General features: G+C 36.6%; 1 protein-coding gene across 1 annotated transcript in view; it reads left to right on the forward strand.

Moving 5' to 3' along the window:
- OSTM1 (osteoclastogenesis associated transmembrane protein 1) overlaps positions 1-22,008 on the forward strand; it is a 29,006-nt gene extending 6,998 nt beyond the window's left edge. The window contains exons 2-6 of the mRNA XM_017543734.2: positions 2,922-3,036; positions 10,831-10,928; positions 13,928-14,095; positions 15,367-15,532; positions 20,186-22,008. Coding sequence (XP_017399223.1) covers positions 2,922-3,036; positions 10,831-10,928; positions 13,928-14,095; positions 15,367-15,532; positions 20,186-20,241 — 603 coding nt within the window. The 3' untranslated portion in view covers positions 20,242-22,008. The remainder of the gene's footprint in view (positions 1-2,921; positions 3,037-10,830; positions 10,929-13,927; positions 14,096-15,366; positions 15,533-20,185) is intronic.
- The last annotated feature ends 593 nt before the right edge of the window (positions 22,009-22,601 follow it).

Below are 22,601 nucleotides of genomic sequence, written 5' to 3' on the forward strand. Positions count from 1 at the left end.
AGATTTGAGTATTAAGAATTCTAAGTATTAACAAGGAGCATTGTTTTTCTGGTCACTTGGCGAGGTGTTGGAAATACAAAGATGTGACAGTTCCATTTTAAAGGGACTTTTGTCCAGAAGAGAAACCTACACATGTATAGGTGGTTATCATGCTTTAAGAAACTGAGCCTCAGGGTAATGACTTATCCTGACCCATGTAGTGGAAGAGGCAGGGTTTGATTTCAGGAAGGCAGGACAGAGGGACAGAGGAATGGAAAGAAATGAAAGAAAGTTCCCGACTCCCACATTGCTCTTCACTACCCTCTCTTTCTTCTCTCCCCATCAAGCCCAAACTCTTCAGCAGCTGTCTGGGTTCATTTCCCACTTCCTCATCTTCCATTCCCTGTTCAGCCCCCTCTGATCTCACTTTCACAACCAAGGACTCCATCAAATTCGCTCTTGTTAGTGTCACCAATAGTGCCAATGTTGAAAGATGCACCTCCAATTGTCTCAGCAGGATTTGACCCAGATAACCACACCTTCCCTTTTCTTGATTTATAGGACATCTTGCTCTCCTTATTTTTCCTTCTCAGTCACCTTTGATAGTTTACCCTCTACCCAGCTAACACTACCTATTTCATAGAGTTGTTATGAGGATTAAATAAGGAAATGCAGTTGGAACATGTAGCACTGTTAAGTACTTAGTAAGTACCGCATCATCATTTGGATTATTAATTATTTATTTTCTGTCCTCACTGTTGCCATCATCCTTTCATCATACCCGAGCTATAGAAGTAGCCTAATTAGTCTCCCTGCCTCCTCACACTAAATAGCACAGCCGAGACATATATTCCTGAAACTGCTTTTCATGACACCATCCTCAAAAATCTTCAAGAATTTCTCACTGTCTAACTCTCATGACCCTCAAGGCCTCTCATAACCTTCTAACCTAGCCCTCTAATACCCCTACTTTTGTAGACTACTGAATACTCCCTGAGTACCACATAATTATTACCACTTTCACCCCATGATCATTTAATTCTTCTATTTTCCACTCCGCTTCTCTTCCTCAATATAGTGCTTAGTTCATATCCTGCTTCCTTCATGAACTCTTTGTTAATTTCTCAAAACTACATTGATATCTTCCTCAGCGGAACCGTTACACACATTGAACACTCATACAGGCTGTACTGTATTGATTTTTAAAATCAGCCAGTAACCCACTTATGAAGATTCAACTTAAGCAACTAATTACACTTAGCCAACTAAACCCACTTAGAGCACTTCAGGTTGACAGTATGTTAGGTGAAATAGCATATGTCAGTCACTATGTACCAGACAGTGTGCTGAGTGATTAATGTATGCTATTTAATACAGTAACTGTAGGATCCTTGATTTTGAAACTGAACATTAGAGAGGGTAGTCAAGATCACTAGCTGGTGACCCAGGCTTGTATTAATACAGTATTATTACTTCTACTTAAGAAATGATAATAGGCCAGGCATGGTGGCTTACGCCTATAATCTCAGCATTTGGAAGGCGGAGGCGAGTGGATCACCTGAGGTCAGGAGTTCAAGACTAGTCTGGCCAAACCAGAGATGGTGAAACCCTGTCTCTACTAAAAATACAAAATTAGCCAGGCACGCCTATAGTCCCAACTACTCAGGCAGCTGAGGCAGGAGGATCGCGTGAACCCGGGAGGTGCAGGTTGCAGTGAACTGAGATTGTGCCACTGCACTCCAGCCTGGGCCATAGAGTGAGACTCCATCTCAAAAAAAAAAAAAAAAAAAAAGAAGTGATAATAGAAATTTTCTTCTATGACTTCTATTGCTTAGAAAATAATTCTAAGAAAGAGACTTTTAAAATGTTTTGTTAATGGCTGGGCACGTGGCCGGTGCCTGTAATCCCAGCACTTTGGGAGGCCGAGGCAGGCGGATCATTTGAGGTCAGGAGTTTGAGATCAGCCTGGCCGATATGGTGAAACCTCGTCTCTACTAAAAATACAAAAATTAGCCGGGTATGGTGACATGCACCTGTAATCTCAGCTACTACTGAGGCATGAGAATTGCTTGAACCAGGGAGGCAGAGGCTGCAGTGAGCCGAGATCTTGCCACTGCACTTCAGCCTGGGTGAGAGAGTGAGACTGTCTCAAAAAAAAAAAAATAATTTTTATAAAAAGTTTTGTTCAATTCACTATTTTAAAAGCAAGCACCCATTCAAATGTACCTTATAATGGGATGGCAAAACTAAGCTGCAAAGAAGATAACCTTCCCTAAATGAAGATCAGCAAGTATTTTAAAGCAAAAATTCTTCCTTTTTTCTCTCTTTTCTCCTTTTTTCCTTTTCTCCTCCCACATGACTGATCATTTTTTCCCAGGAGTTACCACTCTCTTTATTATTCATCACACTGTATAACTCCTTTTCTGTGTATCTATGAGAGGTTCTCAAAGCCCCAGAATTGGTGGCATTTTTTAATACTTTTTATATCCTCAAAACTTCAGGATTTTTATAGTGCCTAGTAAATGGTAGGAGTTAAATAACTTTGAAAGAATGAAGGGCCAGCAGGACTCAGTTAGTTCCTTGCTTGGGGCACAAGGGAAAGGAAATAGATAAGGACCAAATAATTTGGGAACTTTGATTTATTATCTGCATAACATGAGTTTCTTTCATTATTAAAATGATCTGTAAAAGTGTATTTTTCCATTTGAGTACAAACTAGATATAAAGATTTTCTTCTCTTGCAAACGAACCCAGTACCAGTAATATTAGCTGCTAATTACTTTATTACCATTGTTATTATTAATGTTAACATTATCTGGTCATATCAAACAAAATGTTAAAAGACTTATCATAAATGTTATTTTTTGTAAGGTTTTTGCCTCAAGTTGTTTGTAAAGTCTAAAAATACTCAGACTTATTTTTCTGTCTTCTTTTTGTTACAGAACACTTCAGAGAGTCAGAGTTGTGCCAGAAGTCTCTTAATGGCAGATAGAATGCAAATAGTTGTGATTCTCTCCGAGTTTTTTAATACCACATGGCAGGAGGCAAATTGTGCCAGTAAGTAATTCTTTCATTTTAATGTTGCACTTGTAGTTCAGTAGTACAGATGTCAGATTTTATTTTAGTGAATTTTGGGATCTTTGAAGCTGGATAATAATTTTTATTGCTAAGTCTAAATAAACTGTCATGAACACCATGGTTTATAAATGGTAACTGAGCAAATAGTGAAAGGCAGAAAAGTGTAGCAGTTACTATGAGCTTTGGATTTACACAGACTTGGGTTTGATTCTAAGCTCTGCATCTTACTAGCCCTAACCTACCAACAGTCAGATATGGAGAAAAACTTTGCCTCTTGGAAGTTCATTTCCTTCATCTGTAAATTGGTGGTTATGATAGAACCTATCTTTTATAGTTGCCTTGAGAATTAAATGAAATAAATTGTATAAAGCACTTAGCTCAATGCCTGACACATAATGTTCAAGAAATGTTAACTGTTTAATATAATAATAATTATGATGTTTACAATAATCCATCAAGTGGCATGTGGCAGGGGATGGGGTGGGATGATAATATCTGTTCCATCTTTGCAGGTTTGTGTGGAATTGTGTAATAAAGTAAGATCTACTTTTAGATATTCTTTGGAAAAATTAAAATCGCTATTCCAATTCACATGGTGTTTTGAATACCAACTATGTACTAGGCTGTTCTTATCTTTCAAGCCTTATAATTTAGTGAGTAAGATATATTTACAAATACAACCTAGGACAGACACATCCATGCTTTAATAAAGTTATAGTCCTTGGGGGAAGAAGAAAATAAAGAAGAATTTGAAATGACTTCCTGGAGGAGCTAGCTACCTTTTGAACTTAGGCCTGCACTATTGGACATGATTTCAATAGGTAGAGATGATGACGCCAGTGAGGTGGCTCACGCCAGTAATCCCAGGACTTTGGGAAGCCAAGGCAGGATTGCTTCAGCCCAGAAGTTCGAGACCAGCCTGGGCAACATAGTGAGACCCCCATCTCTACAAAAAAATTTTTTTTTAATTAGCTGGGCATGGTGGTGAGTATCTGTAGTCCTAGCCACTTGGGACGCTAAGGCAGGAGGATCACTTGAGCCCAGGAGTTCAAGGATGCAGTGAGCTGTGATTGTGCCACTGCATTCCAGTCTAGGCAGCAGAGCAAGACCCTGTCTTAAAATAAAAAAGCAGAAATGAGAGAAGGACATCGCAGGTAGTGGCATGAGCAGAGGCACAGAGGCATAAAAGGGCAACAGATGTTCCAGGAAGCACAGTGGGAGGTAAAGTTGGCAAGGGAAGGTAGGACCTTGACTGATAAGAGTAGTTTACAATTTGGGCCAACAAAAAGGGTTTATAGGCCAGGCATGGTGGCTCATGCCTTTAATCCCAGCACTTTGGGAGACTAAGGTGGGAGAATTGTTTGAGCCTAGGCATTTAAGACCAGCCTGGGCAACATGGCAAGACCTTGTCTCAACAAAAAATAAAAAATTAGCTGGACTTGGTGGCATGTGCCTATAGTCCCAGCTACTTGGGAGGCTGGGATGGGAGGATTACTTGAGCCTGGGAGGTCAAGACTGCAGTGAACCATAATTGTGCCACTGCACTCCAGTCTGGGCAACATAACGAGACCCTGTTTACAACAACAAGAAGCAAAAAACAAAAAAACAAGAAAGGCTTATACAGTGTTCTCCTATTGGGATTATATAGTATTCTATTAGCTATGGTGTCACTTGCTATAGTTTCAGTCACTGCAGTCAACTGCAGTCCAAAAATATGAAATGGAAAATTTCAGAAGTAAACAATTTATAAGCTTAAATTGTGTGTGATTCTGAGTAGCATAATGGAATCTCATGCCATCCTGCTTCATCCACTTGGGCTGTGAATCATCCCTTTGTCCAGCATGTCTGTGCTCTAGATGCTGTCCCTCCTGTGAGGCACTCAAGAGCATCTTGGTTATAAAATCAACTGTGGTGGTATGGCACTGCTTGTATTCAAGTAACCCTTTGTTTACTTACTAATTATTTAGTGAAAGTAACATAGTTATTAGTTTTTATTGTTTAACTCTTACTCTGCCTAATTTATAATTTAAACTTTATAATGGGTATGATATAGAAAATTCTTAGGGTACTTTTGTTCTTCCATGAGGCATCCTATCTTGAAAATATTCTTTACATTGAAATTCTGAAGATCAAATAAAATGCCAGGCAGTTGGATATGTCTTATTTAAAAGACTCTTCCCAATTAAAATTAATTTGACCCAGACATATGGTCTCAGGTAAAAGAAGCGAAGTACAGAGAAGTATGATTTTTTTTATTGTTCTAAAAATACATTTATATTTTGGGGAAGGCAGTTGGATAGCTGCGTGGGCAGGAAAGGAAGGAAGATTTAGTTTTTACTGTATTTGCATTTGAACTCTTTGGATTTTATGCCATAGACATTTAATACCTATTCAAAAATATATAGAAATTTAAAAAACAGAATGTTCAAATCTGTGACGAGTATTTATATGTTAGATGTGGTTAGAGAGATTAGCTATTTTATTTTCCAGAATTATGCATCAAAAAGTATCTTTATTCATTGTCCCATTTACGTGGCAGAAGAGTGAAAGAGTAAATCCCATGTGTGAAGAAGGAACCTTTATAACCTAATCACTTCCTAAAGGCCCCACTTCTTGATATTATCACATTGGCCATCAAGTTTCAACACTTAAATTTTGGGAGACACATTCAGACCATAGACCATAGCAGGGGCTACTAGAATTTTTATAAAATAATATTAAAAAATAGAAAAATGTAAAAACATAAAAGGTAAAATTTTAGAAATAATATTATTAAAATGAATATACTGCCCAAAACTGTCTTTCTGTTCTGCTTACTTTAGCTTGAAATAGGATTGGCATCTAGTCTCTGAGGTTATTATTCATGAAAAGAAGGCTAGGAATCCAAGAGAGGAGAGAATGCCATCCATGTACTACTCCCATCCCTTTTCTCTTTAGAATTCCTATGTCTCTGAATGATACTAGTCTTGGTAGGAAACTGGTTACTGGAAATCGATGGAAGGTCAAAAGAAGTGTTAAGAGTGCAACTCTTTCTACTCATAGTATAGATAACATGGAAACGAGCTCTTATGGAAAACGACCGCTAAAAAGTAAAGAGAGTATGTTAAAGATTTCTCAGAATTTTAAAGCTGCGTATTGTTGACAAAGGGGTAGCCTTGTTATTGAGACCCTTGTTGATTATCTTGTGCATACAACAGTTAATCAGCAGAATGACCAGATTTGATGAGTTCGTGACTGCTTTAGTGTTTTGGTTCTTTGATAAGCAACATCCAGTATGAAGTATTATTGTAATAAGATAGGCCTCAGAATGATCAGTTCAGATATTTGTTCTTACACACTGAAAACTCACTCTGTCTTTATGAGCAGCCTATATCTTCAGTAATGCAGGTGATCTGGGTGATAATTTCTGAGCATAATGATGCTTTTGAACTACTCTATAACATTGATGTATATTCTGATTCATCAAAGGAAAACTAACTTTCAGTTAATACATAAAATGTATATCTTGATGCTTTAAAAAACAACAGTAGTACTTAATGGTTAACCAGAAGGTCAATTAACCGAAACCTTTCTTTCCCATATTTTATCCAGAGGGAAATGTACTAAGCATTATAATTATATTGTTTGTATCTTATAATTTAAAGTTTCTTAGTTTTCATATTTTTTAAACTTAATTAGGTCATTTAGGTACAAAGTTTCCATTGTTTACTTTGTATTTTCTGAAGCTTACCCTAAATGGGTGATTATCTCTGCTATTTTCTACAAAACTAGTTTTGAAAAACAGCAGTGATCTTTATAAAATTCCTAAGAGATGCCAAATGCTTTATTTAGAGATGATAATTCCTGTTATGATAATTTAGTAGGTTTCTATTTGAGGTCTTAACTTGAATCCTTAATACCTTTAAGAATGCCTCCTGAGGCCAGGCCCAGTGGCTTACACCTGTAATCCCAGCACTTTGGAAGGCTGAGGTGGGCAGATCACTTGAGCCCAGGAGTTAGAGACCAGTCTGGGCACGTGGTGAAACCCGTCTCTACAGAAAATACAACAATTAGCTGTGTGTGGCGGTATATGCCTGCAGTCCCAGGTACATGGGAGGCTGAGGTGGGAAGATCGCCTGAGCCTGGGAGGTGGAGGCTGCAGTGAGCTGAGATCGTGCCACTGCACTGTAACCTGGGTGACAGAGTGAGAGCCTGTCTCAGAAAAAAAAAAAAAAAAAATGCCTCTTGAGCTGATGCCTCAGCCTTCACTGAGAAAGGCACTCTGTTAATCTGTCCTTGATGAGGCTCCATTGATTATCTAAGATGAAGGAAATTCATAATGACCACTTCACTTAGTGCTTATAGGAAGCATTATTATTATTAATATTCCTTAACTTACTAATTTCTAAACTATGTACGTTCTCACTTTTTATAACCGTAAACTCCCAATTCCTGCAAAAAGATAAACAAGGAATTTACTAAAGTTCTGTTATGTCAATTTGGAAAGTCAGAGCTCTTTAATAATGAAGATTTTTTTAAACCCCATTATATAAATGAACTCCTTCGTGCTTTATGATACCACCGTCTAATGATCATTGAAAAAAGTTTGATGGTACTGTATTAATGTAGTACTTAACAAGATGACCAGTCTATATTGGCTTTTAGTTTAATTTCCAAATTATTTTAAGTGAAAAGTAAACTACTCTCAGTTAGATAGAAGAAATTTAACTTCTTTGGTTCTTCAGAGAATTTTTTTTATACGTTACTTTTTAAAAAGAAATTATTTGTTTTAGTTATGTATCTTGCATAGAAGAAATTTGCTATTGCTCTCTCATGATAATGCACTTTATACGACTTTTGCAGGCAGTATGTGGACACACACCCCCTTTCATCTCTATATTGTGTATGTCAGTTGTCACGACATAGCTCGTTGTAACACAGATGTACAATTGTCGTGAATGAAATTGTGTTCCCTCAACTTCCCTGCAACACATCAACTACAAATACTGAAAACTTGTTCAATCTTCTTGGCCTAATAGCCTAATATTCTGCATAGATGTAATTGTTTTTATATGAACTCTGCATCAATCCCAAAAGGGTAGTGGGCTACTTCATGATGGTATTAAACTGGCATTAAGAGGGGCTTATGTTTATATGTATATATACACATATAAGTCTTACTCTGTCATACAGGCTGGAATACAGTGGTGCAGTCACAGCTTATTGCAGCCTCAACTTCCCCAAGGTGAAGCGATCCTCCCATTTCAGCCTCCCAGGCAGCTGGGACCACAGGTGCATGTCACCATGCCTGGCTAATTTTTGTATTATTTGTAGAGACAGGGTTTCACCGTGTTGCCCAGGCTGGTCTCGAACTCCTGGACTCAAGCAACCCTCCCAATTCCCAAAGTGCTGGGATTACAGGTGTGAACCACCATGCCGGGCCTATTTTTATTTCAGTTGTGGTATGATCATCAGCATCACCTATTTCTCTGGCTTAGTTTCCTAATTTTTAGTGATCCCTCAGATTTTTTAAATGATAAAGGTGAGAAGTTAGAATGAGATTCATGTTCTTGAGAAGATAAAGCTTCAGAGAATGTAGAATGTGAGTTCAGCGAGGGGATGACTCTAGAAATAGGTTCACCAAGAGGGTCCTGTGTACACTGGGTGCAGAAGGAGCCCTCCACAAGGGGCTTCTGTGAGGAAGTGAATGGGGCTGAGTTCCAGCTCAGCTTCTGGAGGTGGGAATGCCCCTTTGTAATTTATCCAGCCAGAGTGGGCATCTTTTTCTGATTTGCACAAAGGAGCTTTACTGTGCTGTCTGCCCTCTGTCCACCAGGTTTAGGTTTCATCTCTATTGCTAACTCTGATCAGTGGTGGGGACTGCCTGAATCCTTGTATGGTATAAGATATCAATGGGTAGTGGAGGGAGTAGGCAGTGGCATGTATTTGTAGACTGTGAGTCTTGAACTTTTAATGATTTGATTATGTATGTAGATATAAATATGTTATTTGTTTTGCAGTGTTTGAGAGTTCAGACGCTCAAGATTCAGACTTTGTAGAGATTCTAGCTTTTCACATCAGTTTTATGACCTTGGGCAACTTCCTTAATTTATCTAAACTTCTGTTCCTTATTTATAAATGGAAATAGTGATAATTTTTGCTTCATGGAATCATTGCAATAATTAAATGGGCAAATGTGTTTAAAATGAAGTGTAAGCATAGTTCTTAGAACATAGCAAGTATTTCGTAAGTGTTAACTTTCGTTGTAGTGATTGTTGGCTATCAGAGTGCATGGATGTCCCTTTGTGTATCATATCCTAGTGTCTACCTAGTCGGTCTCTTTTTCTGCAAATTCTACTTGCTCTGCCACCCTTCTCCTGGGTAATTGCAATAGCTTCCTATTTTGTCTCCCAACTTTCAGTTGAGAGTGATCCTGTTAGATGGCCCTGAATTTCTAAATAAGGTGGGTATAATACAAAGCCATCTGTTGAAAGTAAGGGGAACAAGAGTAGGGCTGGGGACTAGCAATTAGAAAATATTTGGAACATCCCTTGTAAAGCAATTAGTACGGCATCTACAAGGATCGTTTTGTCGCCCTGAGATCAGAACACATGAATTTGAATTGGGTCCTTTCATTATAATTCTAGAATTTCTGTAGTACTATTCTATAATCAGACTGAGAGTACAGAAAGTAGATATACAGAGGACTGCCCAGGATTGAAAATGTCCATAAGTGTGTGGAAGATAAAGAGGGCAAGGATTCCAGGAGAGTGAGATGGAAATGGCTAACCACAAGTTCCAGGATCTGGAAACAGGCAGTTGAACCTCAATTGGAGATAACAGGCTGAGAACACAAGGAGAGGTAAAGACAAAGGTTCACCTGAGGATAAAGACTAGGTTTCCTGGCTGAGCTCAGTGGCACACGCCTTTAAGTAATCCCAACACTTTGGGAGGCTGAGGTGGGAACATCACTTGAGCCCAGGAATTCAAGTCTGCAATGAGCTGCACTTGTGTTACTGCACTCCAGCCTGGGCAACTGAGCAAGACCCCATCTCTTAAAAAAAAAAAAAAAAAAAGTATTCCCTGAAGAAGGGAAAATGGATCCATAAATTGTGGTATACACATAGAAAATAAAAGGAATGAATGAACTTGAGCTAACTCTAAGCAAGAATAGCAAGTTGTGGAGTAATACCAGTTATGTAGGATTTTTTAAAAATGTAAGACAATTTTGTTTCTAGACTTTACTTGAAGCCCCCATGTCAGTATTTTAGGCAAAATTCTCACCAGTTTGTTTCTCTGGGCTCCCATCTGGATTAGAAAGAGCAAAATTTAAAAGTTAACCTGTTAGGTACAATAAATGACCCATTAGTGAAGATGGAAGACACATAGAACTATGACATTTGACACAAAAAATAATGATAAGGAATATGAGTTTTGGTAAAATTAATGCAGGGTAAACAGTCTTATGCCTAAATAGCACTGTTAAGGCAGCATTTGATAGCTGATAGTTTGTAATTATGACTTTGTGCCATCAAAAGTCAATTTGAATTTTATTTCTTACATTTTTATGAAAAGAGGAGTATATGATTATTTTAAGATGTTCATGAAAATGGTTATGACTTTTTTTTAACTTTTAGAAAATAAAAGCAGTAAGCTTTTTATATTTGGAAAATTCATGCTTGTTTGAATAAAGAATTACTGTAGTGTGAAACGAAGTTGATAGCTTAAGAGATAAATGACAACATATAATTGTTCTTGAGTTATATTAATATACTTTTTGAATTTTTTTGACAGATTGTTTAACGAACGACAGTGAAGAATTATCAAACAGCACAGTATATTTTCTTAATCTATTTAATCACACCCTGACCTGCTTTGAGCATAACCTTCAGGTATTTTATATATAACAGTTAAAATTAAAATGCTGCTTTGTACAAAGGAATAATGTGCAGTTCCAAGTTTTTATAGCACCAATAATTGATATTTATCTAAACTCATGATGTAGAGGAGTTAGTGGACCTGGATTTCTGCCCTTGAGTAAGTTTCTCTACTTACAAATCATGAAAATGTCAGTTATCTCATTTGTAAAATGGAGGTAATATCTAGCCTGCCTATCTTCAAGTATTTTGTAATGAGAATCTGGTGAGATAATGAGTGTGAAAACATTGATTGAGGTGTATGATTGTTTAATTAAAACACAATGTTTTTCAATCTGACTTATGTAGGTATTTTGCAGTTTAGTTTGATTCTGTCTACAGGAAGTTTATTCTTTGCCTGAAATTTGCTTAAATATATTTTACCTGCCTTAAAAAGCACTGTTTAGTAAGGTAAGTTTGAGTATTGAATTACAATACTAAAAGGTAGCCTTTAAGAATCTTAACCTTGTAGATTTTTGCCTTCTCTATCTCTGACTGTTGAATTTTGGTATTGGAACTTGCCTGGTAGTGGTGAAGGACGAGATTGGAACTCTGGTTAAATTGTAGTTTTGAAACTTACATAGCAAGTAAGTATTCCCCACAGTAAATGTACACATGCTTAGGATACAAGCATGTATGACTTCCTCTGTATATTATTCCCTGAGAGTAATAAAAGTTAGGTCGGACGTGGTGGCTCACGCCTGTAATCCCAGCACTTTGGGAGGCCAAGACGGGCAGATCACTTTAGGTCAGGAGTTCGAGACCAACTTGGACAGTGTGGTAAAACCCCGTCTCTAGTAAAAATAAAAAAATTAGTCAGGCTTGGTGGAGCACACCTGTAGTCCCAGCTACTCAGAAGGCTGAGGCAGGAGAATCACTTGAACCTGGAAAGCAGAGGTTGCAGTGAGTTGAGATCACACCACTGCACTCCAGCCTAGGCGTCGCAGTGAGACTCTGTCTCAAAAAAAAAAAACAAATAAAAATTAGGTGAACATTTCTCAGAATTTGTTCTGTAGCATGTTAATAGATCAGAAAAGGTTTAGTATTCCATTAAGGTTGGGAAATGCTTTACTACAGGACTTCAGAACCTTTAGAGGACCAATGTGTGTTATAACACTCAAATAGCAATTTTTCCATAAGGTCATCCCCCTTATCTGTGGTCTAACTTTCCACAGTTTCAGTTACCTGTGGCCAACTGTGGTCCAAAAATATTAAATGGAAAATTCTATGTATAAACAAACAATTCATAACTTTTAAATTGTACACCATAAACAGCCTTCTTTTCATTTAAAGTACTTATATGAGTTTAGTAGATTTCTAGGGGTGGAATTACTATATTGTCAACCAACGAAAAAGACACTAGAGAAAACTATCTTCAAATATGATGAGTTTACTAGGGAATGAGAAAAGAGTATTATAATTTGGAATACACTGGCAAACCACCAGTACATCCAGTGAGGGAAAGGTAAAGGGAAGCTTAGAAACTAAGTTCATTGGTTCCAGAGACTCAAAGCCAGAGTTGTCCTCAGTTCATTAGTGGAGATGCCATTACTGGGCAGGTGTTCTTTGGAGCTCATCCTATCTAAATTTCTGCAGTCTTAAAGAATGGCAGTGATAACCATGTGAAAGCAGAAGCTGAATGAAGGGCGTGAAAGGGTTTCTTGTGGGTTTTTTAGAAAGTCCTTGGAAACAGCTATATCAGGCATGTAAGCATGAGTCTTCTCTCCTTTGAGCCTTCCTGGTCCGATTTTGTCTGAGTATGACAAAAGATTTCATCCTAATGTCTGCAACTTTCACATTATCAAAAGATATGTGAATTTTACATTTTAATAAAAATGGCAGCCAGGTATGGTAGCTCCTGCCTGTAATCCCAGCGCTTTGGAAGGTGGAGGTGGGAGGATCATTTGAGCCCAGGAGTTTGAGATCAGCGTGGGCAAAATAGTAAGACCCTGTCTCAAAAAAAAAAAAAAAAAAGGTTAAATTACTTCCCATCAAGATTATGTGCCCAATTTTAACCAAATTGATTAAATGTACAATTTTTAGCTAAATGCACAATTGTTCTGTGAAAAGCAATGGGCTATTTCCTGCAGCAGATTAAGAAGAGACTTAGTTTTCCTGTCAAATATATGGTGAGGGTAACATTGTTGGGGCTACACCATGTAATTACTTTGATTTTTATCCTTTCTGTTTCATTTCATTGTTCAGTTAATATCCTTTCTCCATACTACATGGTAAAGAATAAAGGGCATAGAAAGCAAAGATGTGAATTGACTGTTTAGTAACTTACTTTTGAAAAGACAAATGTCAGTCTAGAAGTACAGAAGCTTGAGATTTACTAGCATAGTATTTTGTGTATCTCCACTATCCTCATTTTAGGGTATACCATTCTTTGGTATTTGGCCCTTTTTGTTGACTAGAAAGGCCTGGATTATGACTTTTGTGATAAGAGAGTTGAGTGGGGATGCAGTTTTGGTGCCTTTTCCTTTTCCATTTAAAAAGTCCTGTCTCAGAAAGATAAACTGTGGTGTTGAAATCAGCATAGGCAGGAACCGCTTTTATTCATTCAGTGAGAGAAGGATAGATAAGTGCAGGTACATAATGATGAGATAATTTAGGAGATTTTGTGTTTAGTTATCAGTAATTTGGCATATGAATTATTGTTATCCTCAGTTAACATTAGCTAATGCAGCGGTTTTCAAAATGTAGGGGCGCATAGAAATTTCCAAACAGTTTGCCATCTGTTTCACATACCAGGTCTCTAGACCTTTGGACCTATAATACAGGTAGAGGTCGTTTTATTTTACCGATGATAAAAGCTGAGACTCAAAGTGATTTAGTGACCTACTCAACATCACAGCTTAGCACTTTAACATACAATATTGTTTCCTGTCTTCTAGAAGGGCCAATAGCTTACATTAAAGACATATTGTGTATAATCTTTATTGTATACGTTACATATGCCTTTGTCATTTTAGGGAAGTGCACATAGTCTCTTACAGACAAAAAATTATTCAGAAGTATGCAAAAACTGTCGTGAAGCTTACAAAAGTCTGAGTAGTCTGTACAGTGAAATGCAAAAAATGAATGAACTTGAGAATAAGGCTGAACCTGGAACACATTTATGCATTGATGTGGAAGATGCAGTAAGTACTTTGCTTCTTAGATGACACATGATTTTAGAGTGTTATTGAATATACCTTCAGGGTGATTATTCTTTGTGGAAATATGGTGGAATTTGCATATTCTGTCTTCAACCAGAAATAAAGTATAAAGTAGTCATAAAGTAGTAAAGCTTTAGAATATCCTGGTCTGTTAAACCAAAATGGATATTTCCCTGGTAATCTTATGGTTAGGGTAAAAGTAAAATAAAATAGAAATTAATTAGGTACTTCATAAGTGAGTGATGATTTGGTACATTTAATCTTTTTAGATTTGAAAATATGTGCCATTTTCAGAGGTGTAGGTACTGTTATATGTTTATATTTCAGTTTCTGTGCACTTGTTGGTAATTTAAGAGTTTCTAGGTTTCACTACGTTTCAGAAGCCATTCCTCAGTCACTTCCTATCCCATTGTTTAATTTTCTTCTGTTACCATCTGAAATATTTATTTGTTTATAGTCTGTCTTCCTTACTAAAATATAAGGCACATGAGGACAAGGACCTAGGCTTTTTTTATTCTCCGTTCAGTATTTAGGACAATCTGATACATAATTGGCTTAATAAACATGTATTAATTGAATGAATGGCCAAAAAAAATTTTTTTTTCTCCATTTTATAGCCTGCCTTTACAGAGTGTGCCACTAGATGGCAATCATGCCTTTTTAGGCAATATGATGCCTGAGTATTGAGGCGTTAGAGGAAAGGGAAATTACTGGCTCAAAGTAGAGAACTTGAGGTCAAAATTAATAAGCTTAAGAATTGAGAATGAGTGTGAATTATCACAGCCCCTCAAAGGGACCAGTAATATTGGAGATGGTAAAAAGCACTTACAATGAAATGTACAGTGTGGATTTTTGTTTTTACTGCTCCATTCCTATTGCCTAAAAAAGTACCTAGTTTCTAGTAGGCTCTTAATAAATAATAAATATTTTTTAAATGGGTAAAACAGTGCCTAACTATATTCCTCTTCACACAAGTTATCTGAATGTACAAATGGTTGACATTCTAGAATACTTTGGTCAGTATTATGGACTTAGAATATGAAATTTCTGTGTGGATATAAATTTATACAATGACTAATTGTGAACCAGCTTTTTTTCCTAGAAGAATAAGTTGTCCTCAACTATCAGTAGGTTTTTAGAGGTGTGTATTTAGTCTAAATTCTAGGTTCCTGTTTCATTATTAGCAAAATAATTATAAGAAATTAAGACAAGTTAAATATAAAATAGAATGATATTGTTTGTCCTTGTTCCAGATGAACATCACTCGAAAACTTTGGAGTCGAACTTTCAACTGTTCAGTCCCTTGCAGTGACACAGTGCCTGTAATTGCTGTTTCTGTGTTCATTCTCTTTCTACCTGTTGTCTTCTACCTTAGTAGCTTTCTTCACTCGGAGCAAAAGAAACGCAAACTCATTCTGCGTAAGTTTTTTACAATTATTTATTTTATAGGTAAAAGCCCGTATTATAAAATTTAGGCCTGTTTTAGAAGTGATTGATATTCCGAGAACTCAAAGTAGATTAGCCTGAAAGGGCTCTTTGCTTTCAATTTTACAATTGTGCTTACTAGTGAAAGAACTGTGTAAAAATTTTATAAGTGCAGACAATAGAAAGTTAAAACACAGTGTCTTTCAGATGATTAAATTGAGAAAGCTAGATTACCCCCGGAGTAAGTTTGGCAACAACAGAAGAATAGATACAGAGGCTTTGCACTCCTTACATGGCAATAGCAGGAGATATAGACAGTTCTTAGACCCATTGGAGTCATGGCAGAACCACCTAAAAGTGTGGCAGGCAGGAAGAAACTATAGCTAACATACACACAGTTTGTTTATGAACAAATTGGAATTGTAGTTCCAAGGACGTTATTTGACATAATAGTATGTGCTCAATAAATATTCATTCCTTTTCTTTCTCCCTATAAAATAGGCCAGAGTAAAAGAAGCACTACCTAGAGATACCATACAGCTAGAGAAGAGTGGCTTCTAAGTCACATGGTTTTAATTTTATTAACAGAATGAAAGTATGGGCTTAGGCCTTAATAATTTTAGCTTTTTTTAAAAAGAGAACTGTTTAAGGAAAAAAGTTAATTTTCTTTTCTCTCAAATACTACTTGTAGTCTAGGAATCTATGATATGAAAATCTTTTCCCTGTAAATTTCTATCACTATTTCATCCAGCTTCACTTGTAATATATCTTAACTTTTTTAAAAAAAGTTACCTGGTTACCTGTAGATCAGTTTAAACTAAATTTGTAATGTTTCGTCACCTTAAAATGCTAGCTACTGTAGGGGAGAATCTTTGTCATGGTGTATTTAGTAAAGCTTTTTGAAGGTTGCCAGCATTCTGTAAATATATAGTAGCTTAGGTCCTTAAAGCACTTATTTAGAATAACAGCAAAATATTATGGGCACCTCACCATTGAGAAACTATTTTTCAGAGCGTGGTATGCTTTTAAAGTTTAGCATCTTATTTGCCTTGCAAATCTGTTTAACTTTATGGAAAGTATTTACTGCTTCTGATCAGGATTTTTTATTTGTTGTCACAGTAAGTGACACTACCAGTGTCACTATTTGCTATGGAAGCCACAAACTTTGTAGTCATTTCTTAATTCTTTTCTTTGTTTCTCCATTTCCACATTCCGCTCCTCATCCCCTTTTAATTCATCAGCAAGTATGCTGCCAGTCCTACTTAGTTTTCTCTCTGCCTCCACTGGTAAACCCCAGCCCAAGCCGCCTTCATCTCTTACGTGTTTTAATGCAGGAGCCCCTTAAGTGGTATTCTTCCTTCCATTTCTTGATCTACTAAAATCCATATGCTACATAGTGGCTAGAATAATTTTTTAAACACAAATTTACCATGTTCTCTGCTACTTGGAACCCTTAATGTGTTCCCATTGTACCTAGAATAAATCCAAACTTACTTTACGGGGTCTGCTCTCCAAGCTGTGCATGACCTCTGGCCCATTGCCACCTTTCTAAACTTGTCACATCCATTCTCCTCATTGCTCATGGTGCTGTGGACACTCTGGTTCCTTTCTTTTCTTCTCTGCTACCAAGCTCATTCACACTGCCCCTTTTCTAAGGCCCTTCCCGCTTTCCTAACCTGGCATCTTGCAAGCCAGGTCTTAGCTCTAAAGTTACTTGGTCAAAGAGACCTTTTATGACTCCCCAGTCTAAGAATACACCCCTCCATTCATTCTTCTGTGCCATCTTTCTTTAATAGCACTTAATCATTTAATTTAAATTAAATAATTTGTTATTTAAATCATCTTTTTCATTTATTCTCTACCTTGTTTGTCTCCCCTGCCTGGACTGTAAGCTCCATCAGAACAAGAATGTTGTTTATCTCGTTTACCGCTGTATCACCAACCTTTAGAAAGTGCCAGCCCATCAGAGGTGCCCAAAATATTTTTTGAGACTGAGCTTGGTGGTTCATGCTTGTAATCTCAGAACTTTGAGAGCCAGAGGTGGGAAGATTGCTTGATGGTGAAGTTCAAGACCAGCATGAGCAACACAGCAAGACCCTGGTGTCTACAAAAAAAAAAAAAAATTGAGGGTTAGTCAAGCGTGGTGGTGCATACCTGAGGTCCCAGCTACTTAGGAGGCTGAGGCAGGAGAATCCCTTGAACCCAGGAGTTGAAGGCTGCAATGGGCTATGATCAAGTCACTGCACTATAGCATGGACCACAGTGAGACAAGGCATATGTCTCTAAAATAAATAAATAATTTTAAAAAATTGTTAAGTAAAAGAGCATTACACTTGGGCCGGGCACGGTGGCTCACACCTGTAAGCCCAGCACTTTGGGAGGCTGCAGCAGGTGGACTACTTGAAGTCAGGAGCTCAAGACCAGCCTGCCCAACATGGTGAAACCCCGTGACTGCTAAAAACACAAAAATTAGCCTGGTGTGGTAGTGTGTGCCTATAATGACAGCTACTAGGGAGGCTGAGGCAGGAGAATCATTTGAACCTGGGAGGTGGAGGTTGCAGTGAGCTGAGATTGTGCCACTGCTCTTCAGCCTGGGCAACAGAGCAAGACTTCATCACAAAAAAAGAGCATTACACTTAATGTGAACATTTTGCAGAGTATGTTCCTCAAAATACTACTCCTGTGAAATTCTCTGTTTAAAAAAATGGATCAAGTAAGATTGGGAAATGTTGCATACCATGTCCTTTTCATGAGCTTTGTAATGCATGTAAACCTAAGTTAAAGGCTCTGAGAGTGCACGTCCCAAAACGTGACAGTAGAACCTTTGCATAATACCTATTCATGTTTCACAGAAGCATTGTTCATGAAACGCTAGGAAATGCTAAGACTGTATAAGCAAACCGTTCTTGTGCCACTAGTACTTCAGGGACATTTTCATTTACTTTTCTTAATGTTTCCATCTATCAAACAGTTATTGAATGCTAGCATTGTGGTAGGAATTAGGGATTAAAAAAGGAACAAGGCATAATGCATGCCCTCAAAGAACATGTTGACAATAATCTAATTATATAACACATTTATTACAGGTATATATAGTATACAGTTGGACCACAGAGGAGAAGGAACAGCTAACTGCTTTAGAGTTGTTGAAATTCACCATTAAATGATCCCTGGGGGAGAATTTTAAAGGATGTAGGGATGTGTCAGGTAGAGAATATAGAGGCAAGGAAGTTGTAGGTGTATGTACTTGTTAGTATTTAAATTGGCCAGTTTATTAAGTCATTTGAAATTTAGTCAGAAGCTAGATCACTTCTAGTAGTTTTTAACAAAGTAAGTCTTAAAAACCCAAGCTATTGATTTGGTTTGTCTCCAAAATCTACTGAAGGCTTAAGAAGTAGATTTTAGTTTAGGCCGATGTTTTTAGTTTAAGTTTTCCCCTTTAGTTTAAACTGAAGCAGTACACTGGTCCAGGAAGCCATGTTGGCATTTTCCACTTACAGTGGTGGTCAGGGGGACCCTGACAGAAACCAGAGACACTGGTTCTCATCGTTGGCTACATATCAGAATTATCTGCGGAGCTTTAAAAAAAAGTACGGGTACCATGGTCCCATTGCGGAGCTTCTAAATCATAACCCCTACCCCAGTTTTGTGAACCTCTGAAGTAGGGAGACTTCAGATAAAAAATACTTTTCACTATGGCGCAATTATTTTTCATTTCTAGAACTTGAGAAACATTCATGTTTAACTATAAGTACAAAACATATTACCAAGCCAAATAGCCATGATTTGTTTTATTAACCCTAATGACTCAGTCCCATTGGCGTCAAATCAGAGTTGAAGTTAATGTATTTTGTTAGCAGCCATATGTGTTCATGTGTGTATATAATATACAGCTCACTTTTCTTTGAGGGTCATTAAAATTTTTTTTACATTACAGAGTTCCATAATAATATACAATTCACTTTTCTTTGAGGGTCATTAAAATATTTTTTTGCCATTACAGAATTCTTTCACTGAGTTTTTTTTTTTTTAATCTGAAAATAGAAGCAGTTTTATTTCTTTCTTTCCAATATGTATACTTTTCCTTTTCTTTTCTCTTACCTGTTGCATTGATAATAAGTTAGTGGCATGATGTTGAGTAAGACCAGGTATTTTTGTCTTATTCCAGATCTTAGGGGGAAAATCATCCTGTCTTTCACAGTTAAGCATAGTGATTGCCATAGAATCTTTGTATACGTGCTTTATCAGGTTGAGGAAAGTTTCACTGAATTTTAAGAGAAATTTAGATTTGGATTTCTAACTTAGACTTTTAGATGTATAATTTTGTTATTCTGCCTTATGGCATTTTCATTGTCTAAGTAGATTTATTTCACCTACAGTCCATATTTAAGATTGTGATGTTCAAGAAGTTATAAATGACACCGTTTTATTTGGTATTGCTTCTGATAAAGTCATGTGCAGTTTCTAACAAAGTTATGTTTTTTGAGGTTGTAGAAAAAAGTTTTAATTAGGTTTTAATTCTTATAAGACTGGATCTGTCAGGATTCAAACATAGAATTAATAGACAAATGCTGTAGTTTACATAAAAATAGTAAGTAATCATGTTTGATAATTTAAATTAAAACATAATTTTTTTGACTTATCTAGCCAAACGTCTCAAGTCTAGTACCAGTTTTGCAAACATTCAAGAAAATTCAAACTGAGCACTTCAAAATGGAGAATTGACATCTCATATCATGTGAATTAATGGTGGAAGACACAACTGGGTTTCAGAAAGAAGATAAACCGTGATTTGGCAAGTCAAGCTCTTAAGAAATGCAAGGACTTCAGATCCATTTTTAAATAAGAATTTTCCATTTTTCTTTCCTTTTCCACTTCTTTCTAACAGATTTGGATATTTTTAATTTCCAGGCATAGCAATGTTGTCTATTTTAATGTGTGTTTGTCACAGTAACAGAAGATGCAAGAACAATCATTATTTTATAGGCATTTTATTACTGTTTTAGACTTCTGGTATCTTCTTACTAACATAAGTATCTCAAGTAGAAAAGTTTTTGAAAACTAACATTTAAAAATGAATCAGTTACAGCAAAGACTTTGAAAAAGAAATATATTTGTCAAGAAGTAGCAGGTCCAAAGATTAATTACTCCCCATTGCAGTATTATTGTTATATGTATAGTTAATATATTGTACATCACAATAATACATAATTCAGTCTCTAGTTTCCCTAGAGTCACTTTTGAAACCACTGATTCCAAACCTCCCTAACAATTTTTAGAAGTGGTAAGCCACATTACATTTATCTTTGTAAAAAGATTTATGGTAACTGGTTTCTTACTTGACTTTTATAAGTAGTATTTTACATCTTATTTTTGCCTTTATTTCATAAGTAATCTAAAAATCAGTGGATTGCTTTATTATATTCAGGGCAATATGGATTCTTTTTATACCAGGGATTTGCATCGTGAATTACATTAAGTTATTTGGCAATTTATAATTTATTACTACTTTAAATTTAAATCAAATGTAGCATTATCACACTGTATTGTTATTTTTTTAAATGAATACTTTCCTCTTGAGATATATAGAGGATTTTGGAGAAGAGCCAAAGGAGGGGTTAAACCAGCTTCAGGTTCAGCGAACAGACCGGGACCTGAGAGGATGCTCACTGTAAGACTGTTGGACAGTGGTTTCTATTGAGGGCAAGAATCGGAATGATGGTCTCAGACAGAAAGCAGTGACATTAAGATGATCTTTATTTTTTTCTAAATTATTTCAATCAGAGCCTTATTTTTTCTAAATTATTTCAATCAGATGAAAGTGATACAATTGAAATGAAATCACATATTTCATGCTCAGAAATTCTATTTTGGAATATTTGTATTAGCCTTTAAAAAAACACTTTGTTTCAGAATTCTCACAATTTTATTTCTTAGGTTTTTAGAGTTTTTATGTTTTTCTTCTTACTTTTTTGGTGGAAATAGGCTTTGTTTTAAACATTAAGGATATAAAACCTCTTCTGTGTAGAAACAAGAGTTTTGTTAAATAATACGAGAATTCGAATCTTTCCTATACTATAAAATGCTCTATAGGGAGACAGAGTGTTTCTTTTTTCTTTTATGTTTACCATATATGCGGAGTGAAAGATAAGGCTCGTGGATGTGTAACATGTTCAGAAGCTGTTACACTTTCTCTGGTCTGCTGAGAGCCATTTAAAATGTGCTGGGGTTTGTTCCACTATCACTGTTCTAGCTGCTGGAACTTAGCACTGTCTTGATTTGAAGCATATGGTTGAGAACCATTGGAAGCAATCTTCATTAATGCAGATAAAACAAGTTTACATGTGCAGAGTTAGAAAATGACATGTTCAGTTCTGTAAGTAGTGACTTTTTGAGCACCTTTCAGTATTATGTATTCATAAAAACCATTGTTTTGGATATAAAGCTAATAAGCACTTTAAAAAGGAAAAGGCAGCCTTTGCAATTTTTTCTCGTTGAGTCATTGCTCTTTAGACATAGCATCAGTAATAGATTTCAAAGATAAGTATTAAGGCCGGGTATGGTGGCTCACACCTTTAATCCCAGCACTTTGGGAGACCAGGGTGGGTGGATCACCTGAGGCTGGGAGCAAGACCAGCCTGAATGGAGAAACCCCATCTCTACTAAAAATACAAAATTAGCTGGATGTGGTGGCACATGCTTGTAATCCCAGCTACTCAGGAGGCTGAAGCAGGAGAATGGCTTGCACCTGGGAGGCAGAGGTTGCAATGAGCTGAGGTTGTGCCATTGCACTCCAGCCTGGACAAGAGCAAAACTCTATCTAAAAAAAAAAAAAAAAAAATATTAAGCACTACACTAAAGTGTGTAAATTTTTCATTTTGTCATCATATCGAAAAATTATTTGCATAGTTCTGAATGCTGAGGGACGGCTTGTATGTATGCACAAGAATATCTTTGTTTTTTGACATGTTAAAATAAAGGAAATAAGGAACTTACGAGTTTTATTTGATTTTTAAAACAGATTTGAAAATTTCAGATGTAATTTAACATCGCATTTCAGTTT

This window comes from Cebus imitator, unplaced genomic scaffold (genome assembly GCF_001604975.1).
Source record: "Cebus imitator isolate Cc_AM_T3 unplaced genomic scaffold, Cebus_imitator-1.0 Scaffold160, whole genome shotgun sequence".
Taxonomy (NCBI): domain Eukaryota; kingdom Metazoa; phylum Chordata; class Mammalia; order Primates; family Cebidae; genus Cebus; species Cebus imitator.